Here is a 25,916-nt window from a genome sequence, read left to right on the forward strand (position 1 = left end):
GGTGAGTTAGATTCTGATTTATATGAGCAACATTTTAATCAATTCTTGACTCTGGAAACATTTCAGATGTGTATGTAAGTTTATGTTCTGTGAAACTGTTAGACTCGATGTATTATGCAGCAGTAAGATTTGAATCTCAGTCTTGTGTTTGGTATGCATCACTGTTTGTGCTTGGCCTTCTTTCCACAGTTGTAAATGGGAACATTGGTACATTTATCTTTACAAGGCCATATTAGGCATCTTGAATATTTATTCTTGTTTATTCTTGATCCCTAAGAGTTGTAATCTTCAGTCAGACAGACAATTATTTATGTCCATGACATGTTCATTTCTCAAACATAAATTGCTTTTGGAGAAAGTGGCTTTCAAGTATTTCCACCTCATCCTAAATGGTATCACTTGCCTGGCATGGCTTGTATTAAATATAGGACTGAGGACTATTAGTGCACTGGATGTATGTGCAGTTACTGGAAGATGCTAGTGATTATAGTGCTTTGCTGTAAATTGACTTTTGATTTATCATGTTTTATGATAGGTGTTTAACTTGTGTCTTTAATGTAGAAAAACACCTGACAATAAGCTAGAAACAACACATAATACAAAAGTAAGCTTTCATATTTTCATTAAGTACTAAGCCAATCAGAATCATTACATTCACATAGAGTACAACACAAACAAGGCAAAACAATTCTGTTAGCCGGCTAGATGTAAAAAAAAAAAAAAAAAAAAAAAGGTTCTTTGTCTATATTGTGTACAAAATTCTTATCTTTTTCACACATTTGTTAAAATTGTCACTATGTTGTGACAGTTTAATATGAGGCAGATAATCTGTGAAAAGGTTGAGATCCTTTGCCTCCTTCTTGTAGTCCTACAGCAATCTTCAGGAATAAACCACTCAGGCAGAAAACAACCAATCAGAACCAAGAGGAGAGTCTTAGCTCTGTCAATCACTTATGTACATGCTGCTCATACCCTCACAGAAGAGCGTGCCATTATTGCTCAAGCTGGTTAGCATGGTCACAGTTTACAGTATAGAAATAACTTCTCCCTTTTTTTGGAATTGCTTTACATTTGGGCATAATGTGATATTTTAGCCTACTTCATTATGTCAAACAGGTTCTACTGAATTTCTTGATTTATGATTGCTGGATGTGGCTGGGCTGATGAAACTGAACCAAATTAATTGGCAATTAATTTATGATTGAACAAGTGATTACTTTCTCCCCTATGGTCAGATGCTTGGATATTGCTCCCCTTAATAAATAAAACACATATTTTCAAAACTTCACTTAGTATTTCTTCAGCATTGACTGATATTGAAATATGTTTGATCTGAAACTGACCTGAAAGGGGGTAAATATATATATATATATATATATATATATATATATATATATATATATATATATATATATTTAAATAACTTTGAATAGAACCAACAACAACAGAAGTAATAATAATAAATGAACTACTACAACACTTTCACTTGTTTTAGGACAGATTGAGCAATGATCGATATCTTTATTCATCCAAAGTTTTCTGTTTTTATGTTGTGTATCTAGTAAGTGTTTGTCCAAAAAGCTTATTTAGTCATATTAGAGCAATTTCACAATGCCCCTCAAAGCTTTTACGGAAATGAACCGTCAGATCAGAGAGATGAAGGGCTCCTCTTACTTCACAGGCTGCACGTGTTTGAAATGCAAAGCTTAATTGTAAATTCATTACAGTTTTACAGCTCTCTGAAATAATTTCAGAACATATCACTGCATAGATCTGGGCAGGGAATTTCCCACACAATATATACATGTAAACTTTTGATTTGTAAAACTTTCGATCCGCAATGTCACAGGAATGATGGAGCAATATTTCTGAATAAGAAAAAAGGCCATTGCATTGTTGAAATACCATACTGTCAATCATTCTGTGCTTCTATTATTATTCAAAGGTGGTGGAAACAGATGACCTTTCCTGGCCAAGAGCTTAGTCTAGTTAAATTCAATTTAGTCAAAGAGAGTGAAAACAAGAAAGAAAACATGGTAACCTTTACTTTGATATTGATTCTAACCTTGAACAATGGTCCTTAAAGGACATGAAAGCCTTGACTTGTGCCAAGATTTGGGGCAAGAGAGCAAAGCCAGCGCTTGTGTGCATGTAAACATGCATGTGTTGTGCACTGGCAAGAGTCTGACAAAGTGTTTTTGTCGGCTTCAAATGAGTTCTAGTCTTAAAAGCTCTTTCTATCTTCACTGGCAAGGCCACAAAAAGCATTTCTTATCTTCAGTCATTTCATTACAGACATGGCTGTTTGTTCTCACTATTCATCTTCAAATACGTCCCTTCCATCTGTCTTCTCACCGCCTTTCCTCTTGAGGACTGAAACAAAGCTAATTGAAATAAATGAACTGGGGAGCAAATCAGACTTCATTACATCGATTGTGTGGGGTTTCTGATTGCAGCTTGTTGAGTGAATGTTCCAGAGCTCATTGGTAATGAAGAACTACACCGTCGCAACAAATAGCAAGCAGTCAGATTCTGACTGACTGGACGTTTTTTGTTTTTTCCCAGACTTGTTCTGTGGTTATTTGATTAAAAAAAAAAGAAAGAAAACAGAAGAAAATTATGTAGGCTTATTTGCACATCAACTTTTGAAAAATACATTTTATTGCAGGCAACAGGCTGTTGGTTAGAAAGTCTAAGGAAGAACTGTACAGTTTATAAATTTAATACAATGAACACTATACACAAGAGGGGCAGTGCTTGACAGGGAGAGGAGGGGGAAAACAACTGTACTGCACAAACGCCATCAAACAAACATAACAGCAGGATGGAATAGTATAATTACACATGCTGTTTAAGCACTCTACTGCTTGAGTCAGAGGAGGTAGTTAAGAACTGAGAAATTTCACTTGCTTGAGATAAAATTAGCTATAAAAATGTAAGTTACAGGCATACTGTATGTCATTTCTACATTATCTCACTGCTCCGTTTGCCAATCCAAAGAACAATATTTAATCCAGAATGTAGAAGCAGAGTCTTTGAATCACAGTGGCTCTTAAGATGCAAATATACTAGAGTTTGAAGATGTAAAAAATGAGACTTATATCAACCATTTAATTTTTCCCACATATACTGTAACATGTATCCTGTACAATTCCAAAGGGGAAAAAAATATAAGAAAGAATGTAAAATGAAAAAGCTGTGCTAACCTTATTCCACACTATTAAGCGAATACTCAACTGAGCATTTGATTCAATTTCAGGAGTCAGTCTTCGTGAGTTAACACCTGTTATCAATTACAGCGAGTCTGACAAAAATGAGAAACAGATAAAATGTTTGGAAAAGATTTTGTTTGCATTTGATTACCATATTTTAATCCTTAAGTTAAAACTATAGTTTGTAAACAAGTTTCAAAGGATAAAAACCATAAGGATACCATAAGGATACCATTCTCCTTATGGTATCAATAAGGAGAAGCATGTAAAAAAAATGCATTAACTATAATATTGCACAGTGACGGAAGTTAAAAAAATGAGAAAATATGGGTTGTGTTTTAGAAGAAACAACATTTCTTACTCCTCCAGATAAATATGATTAAAGACAGTCTTTTCTTTGGAACAAATGAAAGCAAAATTATGATTTGACGAAAATGATCTGATAGAAAGTATGATAACTTGTTTTATAGATTTAGATAAATCTGAGGATTTTGCTAGAATGGTTGGTTTCTGCTAGATAGTTGAGAAAGACGGGATATGTCATTTTTTGGCATCACAGCGAATGATGCCAAAAATTCACTGGCGTCACTCGCTGTGATGCCAAGTGGGTTACAATCTGTCAGCTTAATAACACAATTGCCTTTGTCCCATTTTAAAAAATAGGACTTATGCAATTATGCTATTAGGATGATGAATTGTAACGGACAATTGTAACCCATTGTCTGTTACAATTGTCCATTGTAGCAGACAATGGGTTACATCCATTGTCTGTAACCCCTTACAGAGTGGTGGGGAGTTGGTGTGAGAGGAAGCTGGAGAATCCATGCTTCCAGTTTAGACTATGCAAACTCCAAGCAGAAAAACCCCAGGCTTCAAACCCAGGACTTTCTTGCTGCCATGTAACTGTGCTTCCATCTGCATTAATATGCACCTCAGCATATCATTCAAATGATAAAAAAAAGAATGACCGTCATATGGAGAAAATGAAGCTGGGGATGTTCTCACCAGAGTCTATAGAAATTTTTTAGCATAAACATGTGGGGTGACCTAAAGAGTGCTGTATACAAGTGATGTCTTCACTTTCCTTACCTACACCTGCATATTTTGGGCCTGTGGCAGGAAGCCAGAGTGCATGGAGGGAACCCACACACGCATGACAAGAATATGCAAACTCCGTTCAGAAAGGCCAGCAGTTTTTCTGCTGCAAGGCAACAGTGCAAACAGCTTTTCCATCGCTTATACAACCAGGTGCACTTTTCTATTTTCCCCTTCAAATGGATTTGATTGTTTTTAAAATTCATATAGTACAGGATAAATGTTACATTAGAACATTAGAATGAAAGTAGTTCATTTATAACAGTCTCATTTCTGACATAAAAAAACTTGGTATTTCAAGACAAATGTCAAATCTTTGAGAGCCATTGTCCGTTATCTTTACAGTGACAATTAAAATGTGATAGTTTCCAAATCAGATCATGTTTTTATATTCTCTAAGTTTTAGTTTAAAGAGATTGTTGTTTAAAGATACTAGGTTTTGCTCTGAAAATCTCTGGAATATCAAAAATTGCCTTACGAGTGGATTTTCCCCTTAAGAGCAATCGACCATGTTGCTCCGAACTCTTCAGTATCTTTTCGTTGGCTATGTGAAAATGACACAATCAGCCAGAAGATGTGCAAATAAAACGGAAATCCGTAGTCCCAGCCCTGTTTGAGTGTCTTGTGCTGCTGAAGGAACAATAACCTCTCATTCTCCAGTCCTATAATCATGCCCACAGAGACACACAAACATCGTTACACAAAAATAACAGAATTATCTGTAGCACCACAGAAGAGCAAATTGTGCCTGAATAACAATGATGTCTGTCCAAAATTCAGCATGTGAACAAGGAAAAGAAAGAAAAAAAAAAAACTGAGTTAGGCAATGGCAAACAGGTTATGTCAGCAAAAGATGTATGAAATGTTTCTTGGTGTATAGCTTTCCAGTTTAGACTAGAGAACATTATTAGCAACATACTCTTAGTTTGTCTGTTAATGTATTTTCATCCTAAGTGATTATTTATCTCTGCTAAGTGAATGTTGCTCTGATACAAGCAAAACTCTGGTCGGCAGAAACACGACAGACTCAAAACCCCTTTTAGGAAGGCTATGGAGGGAAGCATTTCATAAAGGAAAACAGCCTTATTCGGTCAAGTAAGTGTTGGGTGCACCTAATGAATACACAACATGGTAATTCACTGAGCAAACTGCAGTTAAAGGGTAAAAAGGACAATTTATCATCTCTGCAAATAGAAATTTAATTACATGCTGGTGTGGAATTAATATGCTCTGCTGTTTCACAACTGCTTTGCAATTGTCATTATTGAGAAATGCAAACATGCAGATGAGTATTGCAATTCAGATTTAATCAGTCTTGGATTTTGCAGGAAGCTAGCAGGCGGGTAGATCATTTATCTGAAACATCCAAACTAACTGTCCTATGCTGCTGTAAAATATATAGACCCTTACTGCACACATCCTTGTTGTTTGTGACTTCTACTGCTTCTGTTTTGTGCAGCAGAGTAACCCTTCTAAATCCAGAGAGTCATTTATAGCCCACAAGAAAAGATATTAAATATTTTTAAATGCAATAATTCCCTTTTGTCCTCACTGCTGCATATTTTTTTCTTGCTATTTTTCTTATTGTTAGAAATTCACAAAAATATTACAAAAAATGCTGACGAGTCTTAAATAATATACCAGAATCCCACAATGAAAAACTTGACGCTGTGTGGCCAGCCCAGTATTTTTTTTTTTTAACTCATACTGTGAAGGTCTTCTGTGTTTGTGGCTGTCGATGGGTTTAGCCGTTGAAGCAGACTTGTCCAACTTGGAATCCAAACTTCTGGCTGTTGCTGCCAAAGTCTGCTGGAGCAACATCTATAACGGGGAGCAGCTCTGCTGAGGGGGAGACGATCTCTAAAATAGTCCTTTCCTGGCCTTTGCGAGACTGGAGAAGAAAAATGGAAATCATTATTAGCATCCGCTTGGGTTAATTTCATCAGTCCCACCCCCCCTTTAGCTTGAATCACTAATTAGGTTAGGGATTTGATGGTTACAAATGTATTCAATCCAGCTGACAACAGCAACACTGTCGACATGCACATTACTCTAATTAATGCTAATTCCACTTTGTGCAGCCTGTCTTTTTCTCCGACACGTGCCAGCACTGACCTGGCATCCATCGTGCACTGTTGCAATGAAGGGGCTCTTGGCTTGTGTCAGCTCCTCGCCGTTGCTGCCCCGGAAGCGGAGAGCATGCTGGTAGGAGCGGGAGGCGCTGTCAAACCAGCCAGCTGAATTCTGACAGGTATAGGTGAAGCTCTGCCTGGCTGTGGCACTTAGCAGCTTAAGGAAGGTCAGCTGAACTACATGCACGGGGTTCCCATCGTTGTCAATGTAGGAAAACTGGATGGCACACAGACACAAACATTAGTGTGCTAAACTTTAGGACAAATGAAAAGCATGCTTGATTCATTTTAATAATAAAGCAGTACAAACAAACACAAAACAGCTTTTCCCTCAAAAATTAGATCAAAAAAACCTCCAAGCAGCTGCTCATGAGAAGCCATGAATGCTCGTCAATGGGGAACAGCTATACTGCGCATTCGTCTGAATTATTCTCACAGCTTAAATCAAATGCTGCCAAAATACAACTGTTTCTAAAAGGACTTGAAATTGTCAGGAGTTTCATGAAAGTAGCTTACATTTAAAAAAAAAAAAAGACTTTGCTTTTTAGGTTAGAGTTAAAAGGAGGTGAATGTTTATCACTGAACAAATGAAAATACTATGGTACTTTTAATTTAACATTTTGTAGCAATCACTGTCCACCAGCGATCTCTGCCCTTCATAATGGGGCTTCTTTGTACCATCGACTTTATTATGCATTGGAATCTGGAATGCTTGCTAATTACAGAATTGGCCGATTTTTATTTTTATTGCAATTCAAGCAATTCTTTCCGATATTAATATTGTGTGCACTTACACTGGCATGAATACATTCCTGATATAATGTGCTGCTTTACTCTTGGAACACTAACATATCTATCAATATTAGTTTATATATTTGCAAAACAAACAGCAAAAACGATTTTACCTAATTAAAGGCATCCATTTTAAATGAATTCCTTTTCAAAGTAAAATGAAGAATTGACAATGAGCAGTAAATTAGTCTTCATAGGCCTTCACAATCATTCTTATGCACAGATATCAATTAAAAAGCCTCAGCCTTGATAACCTAAAAACACTGTGTTTTTTTTAAAATGCCACGTTTATTCAAAATTGATTACTGATTGATTTTGTTTGTGTAGTTATTTTACCTGTTTTCCCCTCCTGTATTGGCTAAACCAACTTCCTGGTTTCTCCTTGTTCCATGAGGATAATTTAACCTGGTTACAGAGAGGTTTATTGAAGTTTTAGGATCAAGTGATACATTTTTTTTTGTTATGTTACATCAGTGTAACATCACAAAAGCCTGGCTTTGAAAAAGACTGAAGGTTCACCATCGCAATCTTTTTGTCGGGGTGGAGGCAGGTCTCTCCAAAGGCTGTAAAGTTACAGAAGACCTTAATAGAGTCCCGGTGACAGCCCTGATTAGGATCTATCCAGTACTCCCCTAAAAAGGCAAATTTGGAGACAATCACAAACAAAAAACATTTAATTTTTGAAGAAATGCTGTTCTTCACATTCGTGTCAGAAAAGACCATTTATATTCTAACCATCTTTGTAGTTCGATTGAACCATCATGAGCTCTTTGCAGGTCCTGGCAGGGCTTTCAAATGTCCCCAGAGGTTTTCTCATGAGTTCCACATCATTCTTCATGGAAGAGAGGGTAGCAAAGACCTCTTCCATTCCCTCTACATCTTCCAGAGGCTGATCTCCCTGGAAGAATTCCTCCGTGTTGAAACGGACATCCTCCCCTGTCAACGGGGGTGCTCCTCCTGCCTCATCTGAGTGCCTTCGTCTTTTCCTTCTCCCTTCGTGAATTGGCAGTGGTTGAACAAATGTTGCAGGGGGTCCCTGATGGTTGGAAAAATGGTTTAAAAAAAAGTGGTGAAAGAGAATGAAAAAGGATGAAATCAGCAAACCATGGAGTGGATCATCCAAAGTACTCACTGGGGGTCCTGGAGGACCAGCAGGCCCTCGATCTCCTCTGGGACCAACAAAGCCCTGGAATAAAGACAACAAGAGACTGGGTTGACTCACTTCACCCCGGGACTCTCTCACACCTTTTGTCTAAATCCTGAATTTATCCGGGCAGATACTGTATGGCTGCTGCTTATAGGATTTTCCAGCTGTGTGCATCAGTACTCAGTGGTCAAAGCCGTGACACACTCACTGTCAGAATACAGGTTTCTTTTTTGTCAACAATATCACACACACCAGACTCAAATCCTATTAAAAAGCTCTAATAGAAAAAAAAATCAAAGCTGTACAGTACGTTTTTTTTGTTCCAAAGCTATACCGTAAACACAGAAGTGTACAGTGATTAGGAAGCATAGGACATTTAGGCCAACAAATGTACTTTGTCCTTTGTCCCCCGCACATGGACCCAGCAGCTGCTTTCCGAGAAGAGGTGCGATCACATAAATAAGACAGATTACAATACTTACCATCTCCCCCTTAGATCCCTTCTCACCAGCTGCACCCTGCGAGTTGAGATAACAAATAACTAATCATTAAAAACAAGCACAATTAAGAAAAATTTAAACTATAAAGTTTTGACATATTGAATTATTCCAGTGCTGCAAAATATCAACCTGGCAGCTATTTTTTCTACCTTTTTACAGATTGTCAGAAATGTATGCAACAAAGAACCAAATCTGAGAGGTAATGTGAGTATCCTTTTTGTTAGTACGTTTAGAAGCAGAATAATTTTACATTCAGTTATGAAGGAGAGCAAGAACTTGTTCAAGTTAAGCCACTCACAGACAGTCCGGGTAAACCCGGGGGGCCGATTGGACCAGATGAGCCGACCACGCCCTAGAAGTAAAAACAATAATCTTTATTTGTTGGGAACTATGTTCCCCTGGTGCATCATACTGTGACAGGTTACCACTTACCCCATCTCCTTTGGACCCTTGCAAACCTTGACTTCCTGGAAGGCCCCTGTCACCTTTCTCACCAGCCTCTCCAGGAGGGCCGATTAAACCAATCAACCCTCCATGGCCCTGCAAACAGTGACAGACTTTATCATGAATATTCTCTGGGGTCTGATTAGAGCACATAGCTCCAACCATTAATAACTATGCACTTACTTTCTCTCCTTTTCTTCCGGGGTCTCCTTTTAATCCCGGTAATCCTGGTGGACCCTAAAATTGAACGTAGAGAGTTGGCCGGTTGAAACTGTGCTGCAAATTCTGTACGGTTTTATTTAACAATGATCATCGTAATGGAAAAATCTTCTGTCTCATTTAATAATATGCTAATTCCTCTTACTATTGGTCCGGGTGGTCCAGTCTGTCCTGGTGGTCCATTTAAACCTTGTTCGCCCTTTAAAACGGCAACATGGGGGTGAACGTGAGCATGGTGAGATAGAAATAGTGCAGCAATATTTTTGGCTTCTGCGGTCCATTCATACTAACCGCAGGACCTGGAATGCCTCGAAGGCCTTCTGGACCGGGCCTTCCTGGATGGCCTTGGGGTCCCACTGGCCCTGTCTTTCCAACTGGACCCAGAGTTCCTGTGGCTCCCTTGGGAGCAAAAGCAGAGAGCGAAACAACAGTAAGCGATGAAGAAAGATTATAAATGAAAAGTAGAGCTTATAGTCAGAGCTTCACATTATATTCCTTACTTTGTCTCCTTTCATGCCTTGTTTTCCCTCTTTTCCTGCTGCACCAACATGACCCTGGCGGAGATAATGAATGTGGTTGGGACAGTGATTGAAAGTATTAGCTATGAATAAGCACATAACATGACTTAACATGTATAGGCTCAATAAATTAATCTCACCCTCCGACCAGGTGGCCCAGGAGGGCCAGGCTCTCCAGAGGCTCCTGGCGGTCCCTGTATGAAACAGTAGAAATTAAAACAACAGAACCATCTACATTACGTAGTGACAGTTGAAGGGAAAACGTTCCAATATTTTCACTTTGCAACAGACTTTCCCTTGAGCTGAAATTAAGAGGAAATCTTCTCCAGAAGATGGCCCTGACGGGAGGTAGCGTTTTACACGAAACTGCAGGTGGAGTTTTATGATGGGAGTATGATGTACATTTCCTGTTGTTTGAATATTTCCAGCATTCATTTCAGTCATCTCGCACTCTAAACTCATCTATGTACAGTTCATGTGTTTTTGTAGCTTTCTTGTAACCACAACTTTATAGTTTACTGTTTACTCTTCATGACTTTCAGTGTTTTGCAAGTGCTTACATCCAAATGCATTCATACAATTAGCTCTAACTATTTTTATTAAATTTAATGTGGAGGCAGTAAACACTGGTTAAGACTGGTTGTTTTTAGGGATTTAAAGTGGTAATTGTTTAAGTGTTTCGCAGTGATGATGTTGAAACAGTCACAACCCCGTATGATTGTTCACCACTAAACAAACACAAGAAACAATGCATGGAATCACATCTTTTTGTAGATGTTAGTGCTTTTTTGTGATATGTTGCAGAGGCTCTAATTAAAATGTATTAATGTCACAAACGCCCTCTGACTTTCGAATGATTTTAATTCTGCTTCGTAGAGTAAACACTGTGAAATAATAACAAATTATGGCTGCAGAACAATAGATTGTAATCCCAGCTGCAGCTCTGTCTCTCCTCTTAAAAACAAGCGAATACAAAAGTCTGTGTTGGAAGTAACTTTGTACTTTCCATAAAGTCTGAAGTGTCTTTACATGAGTTGAAAAGTGTAATTGTTGCTATGGAATCAGAGAAAAAAAAAGTTTTGTGTTTGAAAATCATGGCTTTTATTTTAATGATGGGAGCCTCTCTCCCACACACTCAGTAGCACTCTAACAATAGGAGGGGTGGCCATCTCACTGTCAGCATGCATAATTTAAAGAATTGGCTCAGTTTTGGATCGCAAAAAAAGGAAAAAAATCAGCCTGAGTAAGAAGAAATTAAGTTCCACGAGAGAAGTGTTCCATGTTACATAGCTGAAATTTACTTCTAGACTTCTAAGAGCTTTAATAGAGAAACAGTAAAAATGTTCCTAAAATGACTCCTTACTGTTTTTCCAATTTCCCCATTGTCCCCTTTAGGTCCAGGTGAACCATCAACCCCCTGAAAGACAAAAGTAATAGAATTACATCAGCATCAATAATAGAATTCATAACATTATCAATAGACAAACTAAAACATCAATTCTTACATTGACTCCTGGTTCACCTGGTGGGCCAGAATCTCCAGGAAATCCAAGAGGACCCTAAGAGAAAAGAAAGTTGAATCAAAAACGTCTTGACTCACGTTTAAAGACCAACTGGCTTATTTTAACAGCTGTAAGGAAATGATGCATCTGCTCACCAGGTTGCCTTTAGGTCCATCTTCTCCAGGTGTTCCTCTGGGTCCCGGAGGCCCCGCTGCACCGGAAGGACCAGCATCTCCCTTCTCACCAGCATTTCCTTTAACGCCCTGCAAAGAAAATCATTTCAATGTTGAAAATAGTTTTGAAAAATCTAAATTAAATTAAAGTTTTAGCTTCTGAGCAATAATACAAAAGAGAAAATAAAAGCAAAGTCACTCACTGGAGGGCCCGGCTCCCCAACCAACCCCGGGTCGCCTGCTTCCCCATCCTCACCCTGACGAAGAAAGAGCATTTAACTACAAAACACAGCTTACAGTATGTAGAAAATAGAACACAGGGGTTTGCTGACCTTCTCTCCAACAAGACCTGGTTGACCGACTCCTCCAGGCAAACCAGGTGGGCCCTGCGTGTCATGAAAAAGGAAAGCTTGAACTAAAACAAGGTCGGGTTTTAAATATTCATTTGATTTCTGAAAATGTGATTCCGCTGTATTTTTTTCTTTGCTTGTCAGCATCTTTGCTCTCACAATGCAGAAACTGGAACAGAAAAACAAAGACAACACACAAAGAAAGTAAAGAAAGGCAGTTGCTGCTTTAGCATTTTCTGCGAATAATGTTTAAATCATAAAAGCTTCTAGGCACCTTCTTTTCTTCATGTTTTTTTTTTAGTTTGGTTTTTGTTTCTGCATGTACATGCATGACCGAGTGAAGTTTCTGTCAGGCAGAGGCAACCATGCAGAGCCACTGAACCCCTGCTGCCACCAGCTTTTCTTAAATCTGTCTCTTATCTCATTCTTTCCTATCTTTTCTGTATCAGTCTATTTATAGATTGAACTATCTCTGGAGTGCTGCATGTCCATGTTCCTTGTGATAAAGCACTAGCATGAGTCTCACAGCTCTCTGCAGCTGACTGCTAAATAATTGAGCAATATAAGAGACTGCAGAGGGACAGCCTTTACTAGAGGTAAATATAACTGCCTCTCCAGGATAATAGCCTAATGCCTCTTAATGATTCATGGAGGCGTAAATATAACTATCACAGAGATAACATTCTAATACTTTTTAATCATTAAACTTTCAAAGGCCGTGGAAAGCATGTCTAAAGACGTGCTTAGAAGACATGAAAGGATGAAAATAAGCGCAACTGCATTGACATTATGATAATACAGCCTTTTGAACGAGGCCATTGTTTAAGAAAACAGGCTCTCAAAACCAATTTCCATAAGGTTTCTAACACAAAACATGTAAAAATACTGTGCCATCTTTTAACATTTTTACACAACAAATTAAAAAGGACAAGTTCGTATTTTCAAATCCCACAGAGTTGTGTTTTAAACAGAATGCAAAACCCAAATATGACAAATTATGCAAAAATATGCACATTTATGTATCATGTACAGGCTAGCTTGAATATACAGTGATGTTGATTATGTTGATTGCAATACCTAATGAGACAGAGCTTTTTGTTGCATTTACTGATTCATCTAATTGAATACAAATTATCTACATATGCTCCACTTGGATGTTTTCATGAATGTTATGAAGAGAAAAAAAACATTTTACCAGCAAGGAAGAAAAAGCATGCTAATATGAACTAAAATAAATCCTGAGAAGAACAATATTCTTTTCAGTGCGTGTTGTTTCTGTGGAATCTAGCAAATGGCCTAATTCTAACGTAGATACGTTTATAGAAACGATACCTCAGCTCCAGAGGGCCCCTGAGGGCCTCTTGGGCCATGCTGTCCTGGAGGCCCCTGTCAAGAAAGAAAAGAAACATTTTTATGTGGATCACATAAAACATTCAGCATTACAAAGTGAATGTGAGCTGGTGCCTTCTAAATTAAATAAGAGTTAGATGTCAGCCATCGCTAGATTGCTTATGCAATGGCCCCAGTATCTCTGATTATTATTGTACTGACATGATGAAGACGTCCAGACAGGTCATTACCCTCAAAATGACAAAAGCTCCGACTTTTTCCCATTTCGCCTCCCACTGCCTCTCTCTTATTCTCACTTATTAATAAGAAACCTCTCGCCCGCAATATGCTCGAGCATATTCTCTCAGCCAGGGAGAGCATGTGATTTGACTTGTCTGTGCAGCTTAAGAGAGCACCAAGCAATTAATCTTAACAGTCCTTGGCTTCGGTTTTAGTTGAGTTGATGTTGAGCTGTGCTCTGAATCACTCTCAAGTCTTAGAGGGAACCTTGTGTTGTAAAGACTCTGAAACAGAGAGACAGACAATCTGCCCAGGGAGAGACCATGTGGGACTGAAGGAAACACATATCCTTCTGGCACAGAAACATTTCAGCGTTAGGGGGAGAACTCTGTGATCCGCAACAGTGACACATGAATAAAACTTTCCCACTGAGTCCTCAGCATCTCCCCTCTCCTCCATCTCTCTCTCTCTTGTTTTGGTTCCATTTTAATGCATTCCCTCCCTAATCTGACTGCGGAGAAGGCAAGCTATAGAGAATCTTGTTGAGCGTGTGTTCATGGCTGACAGCGTTGCAAGATGACTGTCACAAAGGAGGATGCTCATTAGACGGGCAAGGCTGAGGCTAATCTGATTAGCAGCTGTCACACTGTCTTCCTGCTCACAATGAGCGCCCCGCCTCTTCCTTCCACTCCAATGCTTCTTTCTGTCACTACTTTTCTCTTTTATGCTTTTCCTTTTGCACGCTGAGCCACCATGTTCACTCTTTTGGCTCATCTTTTTTCCACATGACGTAGTGGACTTTTGCTGTTGAAAACGCTGATTCAAACTGTAAATGTAAAGCTAATTCTTTCAGGTAAACCTTCATTACTATTCCGATATTTTTATAGAATATAACCAGTGCTGAGATACGACAAAGAGATTGCAAAAGACACAAAATTAGTCAGAGAAAAACTGAGTTTTAATGACTATTGCTCTTAGTTAAGAATCATTTATTTGTTAACGGTTCTGTTGGGCAGTGATTGTGATAAATCCCTGTTCCAATCTCTCCATTTGTCTCTGCATATGTTGGCATCCTGGTTTAGATTACAGCAATTATAACCGGAAGCTGAGGAATAATTAGCATTATTAGTTACACCTATGTTTATTTCTGTAACAGAAAAATCTAATTATCTTCTCTCACCAAGGCATTTTCTAAAGGAAAACACAAATTTAGATGGAAGGCTCCACATTACCAAAGCTATTGGACTGGAGAAGAAGCTCGAAGTATAAAAGCTTGAAGCAAAGAGTACACATTTCCTCCTAATTTCTGTGCAGTTGCCTCAGTTTACCAATCGAAATGTAAAGCCCAGATAAACTTATCTTTAAATATGTCTGAAAAGAGACTCAGCACAAACTCATTCCCACAATTAGAAACCACTTGGGATTGGAGGAAGCCGATGTTAATGACAGTCATCAGAGTTTGACACCCGGCAACACAAACAGCACAGCTGTTCCTAATTAACTTAATGGCCGTAACTAATCAAAGTTTAATAAGATTAGGTGAATTGGCCAGGTACTACATGTAGTTCACACAAAGCTGAAACTGACTGCAGCACAATTATAAAAACTTGTGCTGCATGTAAGGAGGAGTGTCATGATTTGCAATGTAGTTGGAAACAAATGAACAAGATGGCCTTGGATATTCAGGAAAAACCCAAAAAGGGGTGAAGCAGAGAGAAAACAATAGTGATGACTGGTATGACTGGCAATAAAATGAGAGAAGAACTGGTGAATATCTGAAAAGATACTAGCATTAGACAATAGAAATCTGACAGAAAGCTAAGCAGCAAAACTTCATCCAAAGGTAATTTCTGGATGTCTGGGAGGAAAGAAAATGTCTTGGAGTAAAAAAAAAAAATAGACCAAAATTTTAAACTGAGCAGGGGCAGTAGGAGTAGAAACAGGAGTCAGAACTCAACCAAAACAACTAAGAGTCAGTGGTGGGGAATCTAAAGGTAACAGTAGCCAATGAAGGGTCTCTGGGGAATAAAATGGAACTCATCAGGTCCAACAGAAAGATTCTGAACAGCATAGATGTGATGCAACCAAACCACAAACATAACCTAGCAAAAAACTAAGCTGACAGCTGTAGAAACCTGACCCTTTGTGGCTTAGTGAGGTCATTTCTGGGTTCTTCAAGAAGGTGGTTTATGTTCATGCTGAAAACCCCATATCCTGTGGGACAGTGTTTTTAAGAAACAAAGTAAACACATTTGTGCGGTGCCTGTTTATCTCTTACTATTATGTACTCTCGTCATGAGTCCTGGCATCCCAGTATTACCAAAACTATTTCAAGCTCACTGGTGTGAAGCGAAGGGAAAACAAAGCTGAGTATTAGTATTTGAACACAGTGGAACCTCCGCATACAAATTTGATTCATTCAAGGAGGTAATTTTGTTTCTTGGAAATTTGCATGGGCACCAGTTCCCCCATTAGAAATAAACAAATGTAAAATGAGTAGCTCGGATCCCCTCTCTGACCCACTAACAAATTTGTGCATATAACAATAAATTTAACAAAGTAGAATCAGTAATCCTATACTGTATAAAAACAGCACTAAAAACAATGTATGGTGACACCTCAGAGAAACAAATATTGAAAACAGCAAACAGATTCTGTGGGACATCCATAGGTTTGAGTTGTGGCTAAAATGGTAAGAATAGCTGACAGAAAGGGTCATTTATTTAAGCCTGGCATACATTACATGATTTCAAAAATCATAGTGCTATTACCTGAGTTTAAGATATAAAATACATACATAAATTATAATAGCTTTTCTCACATGGCACAATGGAAGATGCTGGAATGCAGACCTAGTTGTTGCAGGACAATCGCATCAGACAAACATAACAGACAATTAATAAATGAGGACTAAGTTATTTGAGTTTAATGTTGACAGAGGATGAGGAACAGAATAAAAAATAGGCAGCAAAGAAGTGAAGAAAAATGTACAAACTCTCCAGAAAATATCTGGAACTGCTTGATATTTTTCACACGACATCTTTAGTCATTGAAGCGTCAAATCAATTGTCAATGGTGTTGTCACATTTAAGGACTGTTGATTCCAGCTCAAGGCCATAGATTTTAGGTTATTGACTGCTAGACTCACCATTGAACCAACATTCCCACTCTCTCCTTTCTCCCCTGACGGTCCTGGCATTCCCTACAAGCAAGAAAGTGAGATTAAATTTTAACTGTTAATTCACAAAGGATGTGAAGCTTTAAGCTATCTGATAATTATCTTTACCTGTAATCCAAAGGGGCCAGGTGGTCCCTTAAAGCCCCTAGATCCTTCATCCCCTTTAGGTCCATTCAGGCCCATTTGACCTCGAGGGCCTGGCTCACCATCTGTCCCCTGAAATAACCAGAAATAATTAGCACACCAGAAAAAAATGTAAAAAACACTCGCTTATGATTTAGAAGTGATTCATACAGATGGTCCTGGTTGGCCCACAGGTCCTTGAATCCCAACAGGTCCCGGAGGTCCCTGAAAACAAATTCAACCCACATTCACTGAGACATGTTTGATGTCATTTGCCATTTGCAGCACAGGATGAGTCATCATTGAGATTCATGGTTAAGATGTCGAGAAGTTGAAATTTAGGCTTTTTACATGGAAATTTACATGGAAATTATTCCATGTAAATTTAACTTACAGATTCTCCTTTGTCTCCTTTGCTGCCCTTTTGGCCTGGTCCACCAGTCTCACCCTGCAGATTTAAATGTATAAAACAACTCATAAATAGCTAAGTCAGAAAATCTGCATGAACTATACAGTAGAACTGCAGTTTAGACTTACTGTCTAATACAACTACCTTATCTCCGTCTTCCCCTGGAGGTCCAGGAGGTCCTGCAACCCCTGGCAACCCTGCAGGTCCCGACTCCCCATCGCGCCCAGCGGGCCCAATGGTTCCCTTCTCTCCCTAATGAACAGATAGGAACACAGCACACATCTAGCAATTGCACAAGTGGTACCCATTGCTCTCATATCATCGTGACATTTTGATTAATGTGTCATATCATGCAGGAAAATCACTACCAAGATTGCGTTTGCGTTTTGTCCCTCAAACTGTCTTCCCTCACTTTTCTCATAATGACACTTTCAAAACATTTTTATACCTAGTGGTAGGAGGTGAGGGTGAACTGAGAAAAAAAAAACAGCAATTTTCCCAGCTCTTACTGGCATGCCTTTCTCTCCACTCGGCCCAGCAGGGCCCACACCGCCTGCTCGTCCTGGCGGGCCAATTGCTCCAGCAGGCCCAGCGGGACCCCTCTCTCCAGCAGCACCCTGAAAATAAAACGAGCTGAGATGAGCTGAAGTGAGAATGTCACATGAATCACTGTTTTATTTAATGCAGTGGCCACAATCAATGGTCACCATAGGAACAGCCTGCTGTTTTATGAGTCTTACCATTCTATATTGCATCAACACAGGTCGGAAAATGGTATGAAAGGCAATTTCTTAAAATTAAACTTACAGTAAGCCCTGCAACACCAGGTAGACCTTCTCCACCTTTGAGACCAGCAGAGCCCTGCAAAAAAAATAAAAAATCACAGTCACAATCACAATCAAGCAACGAGTACCTTGTACCATTCAATGAGTTTGTGACTACTTTAGCCTTTCTATATATAGAAACCTATTTCTCTAATACTTCACCTGTAATCCAAATCAAAGAGACACATTTCTGTTAAACGTCAGAGCAGGCGAGGACATAAGATGTTTGAAAGTTTGTGTTACCAATGCACCAGGGGTCCCTCTGCTTCCTCTGAAGCCTTTCAGTCCAGGAGGGCCACTCTTTCCTGGGATTCCCGCTGGACCCGGATCTCCCTAATACCAACACACGACCAGCCCTGGGGTTAGATACATGGCAAGTAGCTAGCAGACACAAACTGTCAAAAATCGCACAGAAACAGCAAGTCATATTGAGAAAGTGTGTCTGTCTTTCATGATTCAAAATACGCTTAACGCCTCGAGCTTCCCTCTGTAAAATTATCACTTAATTAGAAGTCAGGATTAGACTGAGAGGATAAGATATTCAGACAGAGCTAAAGAGAGTCCTTGGGCTTTATCTAACCGTATTATTCATGATAGTAGGTGACCTGTCAATGTGATGAATAGCACTCACCTTGGCCCCCTCCTTTCCAGCAGTTCCTGGTAAACCATGCTCACCTGGTGGTCCTGGTGAACCTGGATGGCCTCTATCTCCAGCTGGCCCTGTCTCACCAGACTTCCCCTGAAGATAAAACGCTCTATGTAACAGCTAATTAAAATCACCTTGTTTAAACAACAGCTTACTAAAAAAATCAACATCTGTGAAATGTTTTAGAGAAATCTGCTTACCTGTGGCCCAACGACCCCTGGGGGCCCAGGAGGTCCAGTCTTGCCTTGGAAGCCCTGAAGAAAAAACATAAGTTTGTTAGTCTGAACTTGAGTTAAGTTGAATCAGAGTACTTTCCAGAGTTGAAGGCATATTTTATTAGAATCAATAGAACATGTTTAATCTCAGCAGAATCTACTCAGTGAATGCACTCTTAATAACATTTTTAATCCTCTCTTTGGGGCATTTCTTTTAGATAGAAAAATGACTCACTGCTTCTCCTCTCTGACCTGGATGACCTGGTAATCCGTCCTTTCCTGGTAGACCCTGAAAACCAAGTTTTGTTGTTTTGTTTTTTACATACTTCACTGAAATACCTTGGAATGGTTTAGGTGAAAAGTACACAGAAAATGAGTAACATCAAATCACATGGCAAACACTTAACCTACTCACATTGGGTCCTTTAGGTCCTGTTTCTCCGTTTTGACCCTGTGGCCCTTGAGGACCCTAAAACAAGAACACAGTTTGCCAAACTCCCTTTCCAAAAGGTTTATCAGCCTTCAGATTATTTACAGTCAGTTTCATCCAATAAGCAAATCTTCACCTGTTCTCCGGGAGATCCTGGAGGACCATCTTGTCCAGCAGATCCCTTACAGGAGGAAAGAGCAAAACATAGACAGAAACTCAGTTTAACGTCATTCGCTTAAATATTTATTTTTCTGTTTAACTCTTCTATGTGAGAACATAGACTGAGGCACCCCCTGCCAGACAGCATGTTGTCACTATGCCAGATGGCCTGTCATCTAGAAGTGAAAAGTAACAACCCGCTCCATCACGGTCGACGCATTCATCCATACTTTATGAGGCAGCCAGGTGTGTTTATGTATGTATAACTGCAAGTGCATGTTTGTGTTTATGCCACAAAGCTCACCTTTTCTCCAGGCTTTCCAGTTGGCCCCTTTGCTCCTCTTCCCCCCCGGGATCCCTTTGGAAAACAAGCATCTGTCTTATTAGTGCATGCATGTCTAGAGGTGGAAGATAAATATCTAATGATCTGAAAACCAAACAGAGATCTGCTGGTTCAAGTCACTACCACAACTTGTAATTACCTTGTGGCACCTACTTAGACATAAACATTGTACGTATAATTAACGTTCTTACATTAGGACCTCTTTGACCCCCAGAACCCGGCTGACCGGCAGGACCCTGCATTGTAATGATCAACAATTATTTATCACTTACATGATTATTTATCACCAACAGGGAGCTGCATGCGATGTGATATCGACTAAAGTGTTAGGGTAATATTTACCCTTCTTCCTTTTTCTCCGAGGGATCCGGTCACACCAGGGAAGCCAAGTGATCCCTGAAGACACAAGTGAAAGTTAATCAGCCTTAGCGCTCCATTTATCATACGTCATCCCCAATGTCTCATTAACTTATAATTAACCACTGTATCAAATTAAAGCAAATCTAATCCATGAGCCCAACACAGCCTTAAATACATCATTCATCAACATGTAATGAATAGATGTCACTAATGAACTATAAATAAAATAGTCTTTCTGAATATGCCATTTATCATACTTTATTTTTAATAAGACAGGAAACAGTCTAGCAAAGGCACATATCTATAGCAGCCTAAAGCTCTGATAGAGGGACGTGAGAGTGCATTGACTGATGGTAATAGCTTCTTAATGTAAAATCACCTTAGGACCTTGCCGTCCGGGGTAACCTGGCAGACCAGGCACCCCAAGTTTACCCTGGAAAGAGAGAAAGACATGAGATAAACATGAGGACTGAAAAAAAGGGTTGTTCAGCACTTTTCTTACAGCAAAGGACAACAAAGAAAGCACCCTCCAATTTAAAGATTTAAAAGGGGTGTCAGAAGAAGAAAATAATTTCCTGTTTTTTGCAGTGCCATAATCTTACAATGGACATTTAAAAAAATAACTTATGGAATAAACATATTTTTGACAAAATCTCAAAATGACACCTTTTAACACCTCTAACCCTGAACACACCAGATACATTTTGGAATCCAATCTGATGGAAAATAGGGTCAGATGGCAATTAGAACAGAGTAGCAGATCGGTCACGATTCACTGCACCTCTGACTGTCTGACCGAGATGAACCAGAGGTGTATTTTGTTTGGAGCTCTGCAGCAATGGGAATGTCATAAGTGAGACAGGAAGTGGCAAAGTAAAACACATCCGCTTTGGGGAAAACGTAAACTAAAATATTTTCCTCATTAAAAAAAAGTAGAACCTCAGAAGTACAGAAAAAATGAAAGAGTGAAACAGCAATCAACTACAGCTTTCTGTTTACTGCTGGGCCAGATTCTGTTTACACTGGTAGGATTTCTGGTATTTACTGTTGCATGAATACTGTCTGGTGGTGCATTGACAGACTGTCAAGCAGGAGCCTGCATTATAATGCCTGCATGTCAGGCAGGAGATCAGAAAACATCATGATCCGATTTTTCTAATTGGACCATGAAAAATCGGACACCGGCAGTATCTTTGGCTTTACACTGCATGCGTTTCTACTCTGCTCCGGTCTGCTGTACACTGCAGAAGTGCTCTGAGAAGCATAAGTGGAAAATGTAAAAAACAGAAAATGACTGGTCACTAATGTGTGACAAACACTGGGCAAGGATGGAGAAATTCTCCAGCTGGTGTCTTTTGAAAGAGAGAGAAATTTGGATCTCATCGGTTTAGATGCGATAAGAACTATCAGGAAAAATAAACTGAATAGTACTATAAAGAGAAGGAATGTGAAAAGAAGATAATAATGGGCCCAGAATCGAGCCTTGTTGAACTCCACAGTTCAGGGAAGTGGTGTCTAAAGAGCAGTGCATAACAATCGGTCTAGCAGAAATGTAAAAAACAATAACAACAATAAACACATACCTTCTCCCCTGATACTCCAGGGGTTCCCACATCTCCCACAGGTCCAGACTGACCTTTAGGTCCCTCAGGTCCATCTTCTCCACGAGGACCAAGAGCACCACTATCCCCCTAAAGTCCAAATATGTGAGGAACAAAGAGGGCTAATTCGTTTTTTCTCTGCAAGTAGTTGCTGAATAGTCGCAACAAGTGTTGCAATTAGATGTGATTCTCACCCTGTCTCCTTTAATACCCATGTCACCCTTTGCTCCTGGAAAGCCATCTTCTCCCTAACATTCATCAAGGAGATGTGACAAGTAGTGACAGCTTTTACATCTTATCATTGCAATACAGTTTGAGAAGTTTGTCACAATTTACAGTCTAAAAACATGGCAGAAAAAAAAAATATTGAATTTTCTCACTTTTTCTCCCTTGCTCCCCTTTAGACCTCTAACCCCATCTGCTCCCTGTGAAAAACAACAACAACAAGAGATGTAATTATAACATGACAAGAATCACAATCAAATTCTGAAGAATATATATATTATCGACCTAATTTTGGATCTCGGTTTAATTTTTATTTGAATAATATACTCAGTCTAAAACATTTACTTATTAAGAATTAATCTGTTGACTTTCTCTTGATGTGACACTTGGTTGCTTTTTTAATCTCAATTATCTCTCATATATATTCTACAGCAAAGTACAGCCAGCCCTAAAGACAGCTGAGCCAAAATGCAGTTTACAATTCACAAACTCAAACACTAAGAAGAAATAAATTTTATTTGCTCAAAATAGACTCCTGACATCTCAGCCCTGCCTGTTTTTCCTAAACATCCAGTGCTCTCCATTCTGTTGATGGAACTCCCTTGAGAACTGAGGACCTCTTCCTCCACCAGTCACCTGTCACTTATTGACACTAACAGCTTGTTCATCAATGGCAGACATGTGGACAGAAGAAATAGCAGAAGGAATAAATATATAAGTGAACATCAGAGATTATGAACAGTTTATGCCTTACCTTAACTCCACGGCTGCCTGGGTATCCAACAGGTCCCTGGGAGCCAGGTAAACCCTACATACAAAAAAAAATCCATTTTCTTTTCATTTTTTTTTTTTGGAATAAAAAATGAAATGCCGTTTTAATGTCACCATGTTCCATCTTTTAGGGTCAGAAAAATTGCAAATGTTTCTGAGTGCACAGCAGTGCCTCTAATGGGCTAATACTTTAATAAAGATGATGACATTACTGGAACAGAGTGGTCGTAATGACAAGCCACATTGTGACTGAATGCACTGTTACAGCAGACCGGAAAAAATGAATGATTTGGTAGCTTTAAAATCTCCCTATAACACCACGGCAGATGAGCCTCTGACATGCAGTTACCCACTTGGAGGCCTTTTTCTCCTGGGGGTCCTTCTCTTCCCGGGTGACCCTAAAGCAGAGAGATGGATTTTACTTTGTATGATCACTGCTAGTGATGCATCATTTCATATCGCTTCATAACAGAATTTTGTGAATGTAACTAACAAATGAGAAGGTGTCACTGAAAGTAAAAAAATCATTATGAAGTATCATTCTGTCACAAAGCTCTGCAGGAACAATGGAAAGGGCAATATGTGGCGCTCATACAAATGTGTTTGACTGCAACGGAAAATTAATTCCTTGTTATGAGGAAAGCCTCCCTGCAAGAAGATCTGTATTTGTTTCAAATGTCATATTGCGCTGGATCAGCTTACAACATTTGCTACCTAGCATACAGTGCATGTATCTTATATGACCATGTTGCAATATATAGAGCATGCTAAATTGTATAGCTCTACTAAAAATATGATAATAAAATTAGTTTTAAATTGCAATCTTTGCCCTTGAGACTTGGGTTTCATGAATGCTTTGTGTCATACTTTGAGAAAATATTTGGCTGAAATTATCATTTACAAACTACTTTTGGCACTTACCTGCGTTACTATGGGACAGAGAAATCTGTAAAGGGCCAAGCACTTTCTCACATCTCTATATGTACCTTCATATATTTGTTTACCAGTGCTTACTTACAGGAGGACCATCAACGCCTGGTAGGCCCCGTATGCCCTCTTTACCCTGGGGACCCTGCAACAAACATGGACAGTAAAGAATACTAAACCAGTTGAGATATACTTAAGGGACCAATTTACCACTGGACAGGTTACATATCATACTTAAGAGTGCATTTTATTTCTTTTCCACTTCTTGCATCCTAACATAGGATTTCTTCAGTCTTAAATGTCTTTGTCTGTTTGCTGAGTATTGATTTTCTGTCTAGACCCATTTTTCTTCAGAATTGTAGCTAGAAGGTGTTGGTCATACTGTCCTGCTTCCCCTGGGTGTGGAATGACAGGGGTTGAGAGGTCATAGCTTTATTTCTTAAATCAACTTGGAGGCATGTAACCTACCTTTTCTCCTGGCAATCCAATAGGACCCTGAGGGCCAGGAAACCCCTGAAAACAAGAGAAGCAACAAACAGATTAGGTGATAGCTGATTTAAAAATGTTTAGGAGTCAAAATGCTGCTATAGTGAATATTTAAGCATGTTCACTATATGAACATGCTTAAATGTTCATATAGTGAACATTTAAGCATATAGTGCTTAAATGTTCACTATATGATTGTGTGTTTGTAGGGTATCTGAGTAAACAATGGTGGTGAAAATGTTAACATATGAAAAGGTAAATAAGTTTCCAATTTGCTTAACTTAGATCATTAACTGGCATTAAGGACAAACAACCTCTCAACTTCCAGAGAAGTAACCGTTTTGTCAAAGCACACTTTTAAAAAACAACTCTGAATGTAGTAAACTATAAAATGTTATCTATGAATTAGTTATTTCCATGCACTGTATAAATTATATTTTTTTTCCAAGAACATTTGATAAGAAACTTTTCCAGCATTACTTCATTTAGGATTGTTACAATTATTTCTATTTGCTAACTACCACATTTTCTATTCAAAAATATTCATACATTCCTTTAATATCTGGTAGAGTTATCTTAAAGTACATGACTTGCTTCAAATGTTTTCAGTATCTTTATTGTTTGGTCACTCCTCCTTACAGAGCAAACCGTTGTTGAATCAGATTTGCTCACACACATCTTTTCAGCCCTGAACATAAATTTCCCTGAGAGTGAGATCAGGGCTTATCCAAAACATTGACTTTACTGTCCTGACACCAATTTTATGAATAAAAAAAGGCAGATTGAAAGCTTTGTTCATTTTGAAGACACATTCCTGCCCAAACGTTTACATCCTGAAGTTAAAACATGGTAGAAACTGATTGCATTTGCAAACTGGAATATGGCTTTTTAATGCTGTTATTGCGGCTTATTCCACACTGAGTGGCCTTCCAGCCCATGTCACTGTAGGACTCATTACACTGTGGATAATGACTCTCATTAGTTTCAGCTTTGCTTTTGTTCTGTAGTTGATAACAGCATCTTACACTAAAGAGTGTTCTTTGAGATACAGAACATGTCTTTCATGAGTAGTACGATAACACCTATGGTGTTTGTACTTACATATGATGGCTTGAAAAGATAGACGTGACACTTTCAGGCCACAATTGTACCAAGGATGAACCAGACTGCTATTCTCTTCTTGATATCTTGGTTGATTTCTTTTGATTTACTCATGTCATCCCACAAAGAAACAGTGTGTTTGAGTTGTTGATTTCAAATACATCCACAGGTACGCATCCTAACTCAAATATTGTAAATTAGCTTATAAGGTATATGGCATCATCGTGAGGGCTTTCCCCAATAGTTTAAAGGCATACAGATAATGTAGGAAAACTTCAAAGCTTGGGCAAAGTAATAAAAAGAAATCCTTTTGAAATTAATCAAATTTAAAAAGAAGCTCATTCTTACTGACCTAAAACAGAAGACGTTTATTACAATCAAATAGTGAAGAAGATTTCTTGTGGCTTTTTATGCAGTCTGTGTAAACATCTGGTCTCCGCTGCATCTATTACTAGTGTTGTGATA

The 25,916-nt window shown here is 38.8% G+C and overlaps 1 protein-coding gene across 3 annotated transcripts in view; it reads right to left on the minus strand.

Annotated features, from left to right (window-relative positions):
• Positions 1–2,640: 2,640 nt before the first annotated feature.
• Positions 2,641–25,916, minus strand: part of col5a3a (collagen, type V, alpha 3a) — a 52,556-nt gene continuing 29,280 nt past the window's right edge. For all 3 annotated transcript variants that reach the window (XM_032587169.1, XM_032587168.1, XM_032587167.1), the window contains 44 exons: positions 24,333–24,377; positions 23,956–24,009; positions 23,291–23,335; positions 22,921–22,974; positions 22,322–22,366; positions 22,136–22,189; positions 21,924–22,031; positions 20,720–20,773; positions 20,323–20,376; positions 20,172–20,216; positions 19,942–19,995; positions 19,615–19,659; positions 19,464–19,517; positions 19,284–19,337; positions 19,034–19,087; positions 18,819–18,926; positions 18,431–18,520; positions 18,171–18,224; positions 17,873–17,980; positions 17,508–17,615; positions 17,349–17,402; positions 17,126–17,179; positions 16,940–17,047; positions 16,802–16,855; positions 13,417–13,470; positions 12,067–12,120; positions 11,938–11,991; positions 11,717–11,824; positions 11,565–11,618; positions 11,423–11,476; positions 10,200–10,253; positions 10,042–10,095; positions 9,833–9,940; positions 9,687–9,740; positions 9,506–9,559; positions 9,311–9,418; positions 9,177–9,230; positions 8,861–8,896; positions 8,364–8,417; positions 7,967–8,267; positions 7,751–7,863; positions 7,568–7,636; positions 6,423–6,656; positions 2,641–6,198 (listed from right to left, as the gene is read on the minus strand). In XM_032587169.1, the coding sequence (XP_032443060.1) occupies positions 6,052–6,198; positions 6,423–6,656; positions 7,568–7,636; positions 7,751–7,863; positions 7,967–8,267; positions 8,364–8,417; positions 8,861–8,896; positions 9,177–9,230; positions 9,311–9,418; positions 9,506–9,559; positions 9,687–9,740; positions 9,833–9,940; positions 10,042–10,095; positions 10,200–10,253; positions 11,423–11,476; positions 11,565–11,618; positions 11,717–11,824; positions 11,938–11,991; positions 12,067–12,120; positions 13,417–13,470; positions 16,802–16,855; positions 16,940–17,047; positions 17,126–17,179; positions 17,349–17,402; positions 17,508–17,615; positions 17,873–17,980; positions 18,171–18,224; positions 18,431–18,520; positions 18,819–18,926; positions 19,034–19,087; positions 19,284–19,337; positions 19,464–19,517; positions 19,615–19,659; positions 19,942–19,995; positions 20,172–20,216; positions 20,323–20,376; positions 20,720–20,773; positions 21,924–22,031; positions 22,136–22,189; positions 22,322–22,366; positions 22,921–22,974; positions 23,291–23,335; positions 23,956–24,009; positions 24,333–24,377 (3,375 nt within the window). In that variant the 3' untranslated portion in view covers positions 2,641–6,051. The remainder of the gene's footprint in view (positions 6,199–6,422; positions 6,657–7,567; positions 7,637–7,750; positions 7,864–7,966; positions 8,268–8,363; positions 8,418–8,860; positions 8,897–9,176; positions 9,231–9,310; positions 9,419–9,505; positions 9,560–9,686; positions 9,741–9,832; positions 9,941–10,041; positions 10,096–10,199; positions 10,254–11,422; positions 11,477–11,564; positions 11,619–11,716; positions 11,825–11,937; positions 11,992–12,066; positions 12,121–13,416; positions 13,471–16,801; positions 16,856–16,939; positions 17,048–17,125; positions 17,180–17,348; positions 17,403–17,507; positions 17,616–17,872; positions 17,981–18,170; positions 18,225–18,430; positions 18,521–18,818; positions 18,927–19,033; positions 19,088–19,283; positions 19,338–19,463; positions 19,518–19,614; positions 19,660–19,941; positions 19,996–20,171; positions 20,217–20,322; positions 20,377–20,719; positions 20,774–21,923; positions 22,032–22,135; positions 22,190–22,321; positions 22,367–22,920; positions 22,975–23,290; positions 23,336–23,955; positions 24,010–24,332; positions 24,378–25,916) is intronic.

The sequence above is a fragment of the Xiphophorus hellerii genome, chromosome 16 (assembly GCF_003331165.1).
Source record: "Xiphophorus hellerii strain 12219 chromosome 16, Xiphophorus_hellerii-4.1, whole genome shotgun sequence".
Lineage (NCBI taxonomy): Eukaryota > Metazoa > Chordata > Actinopteri > Cyprinodontiformes > Poeciliidae > Xiphophorus > Xiphophorus hellerii.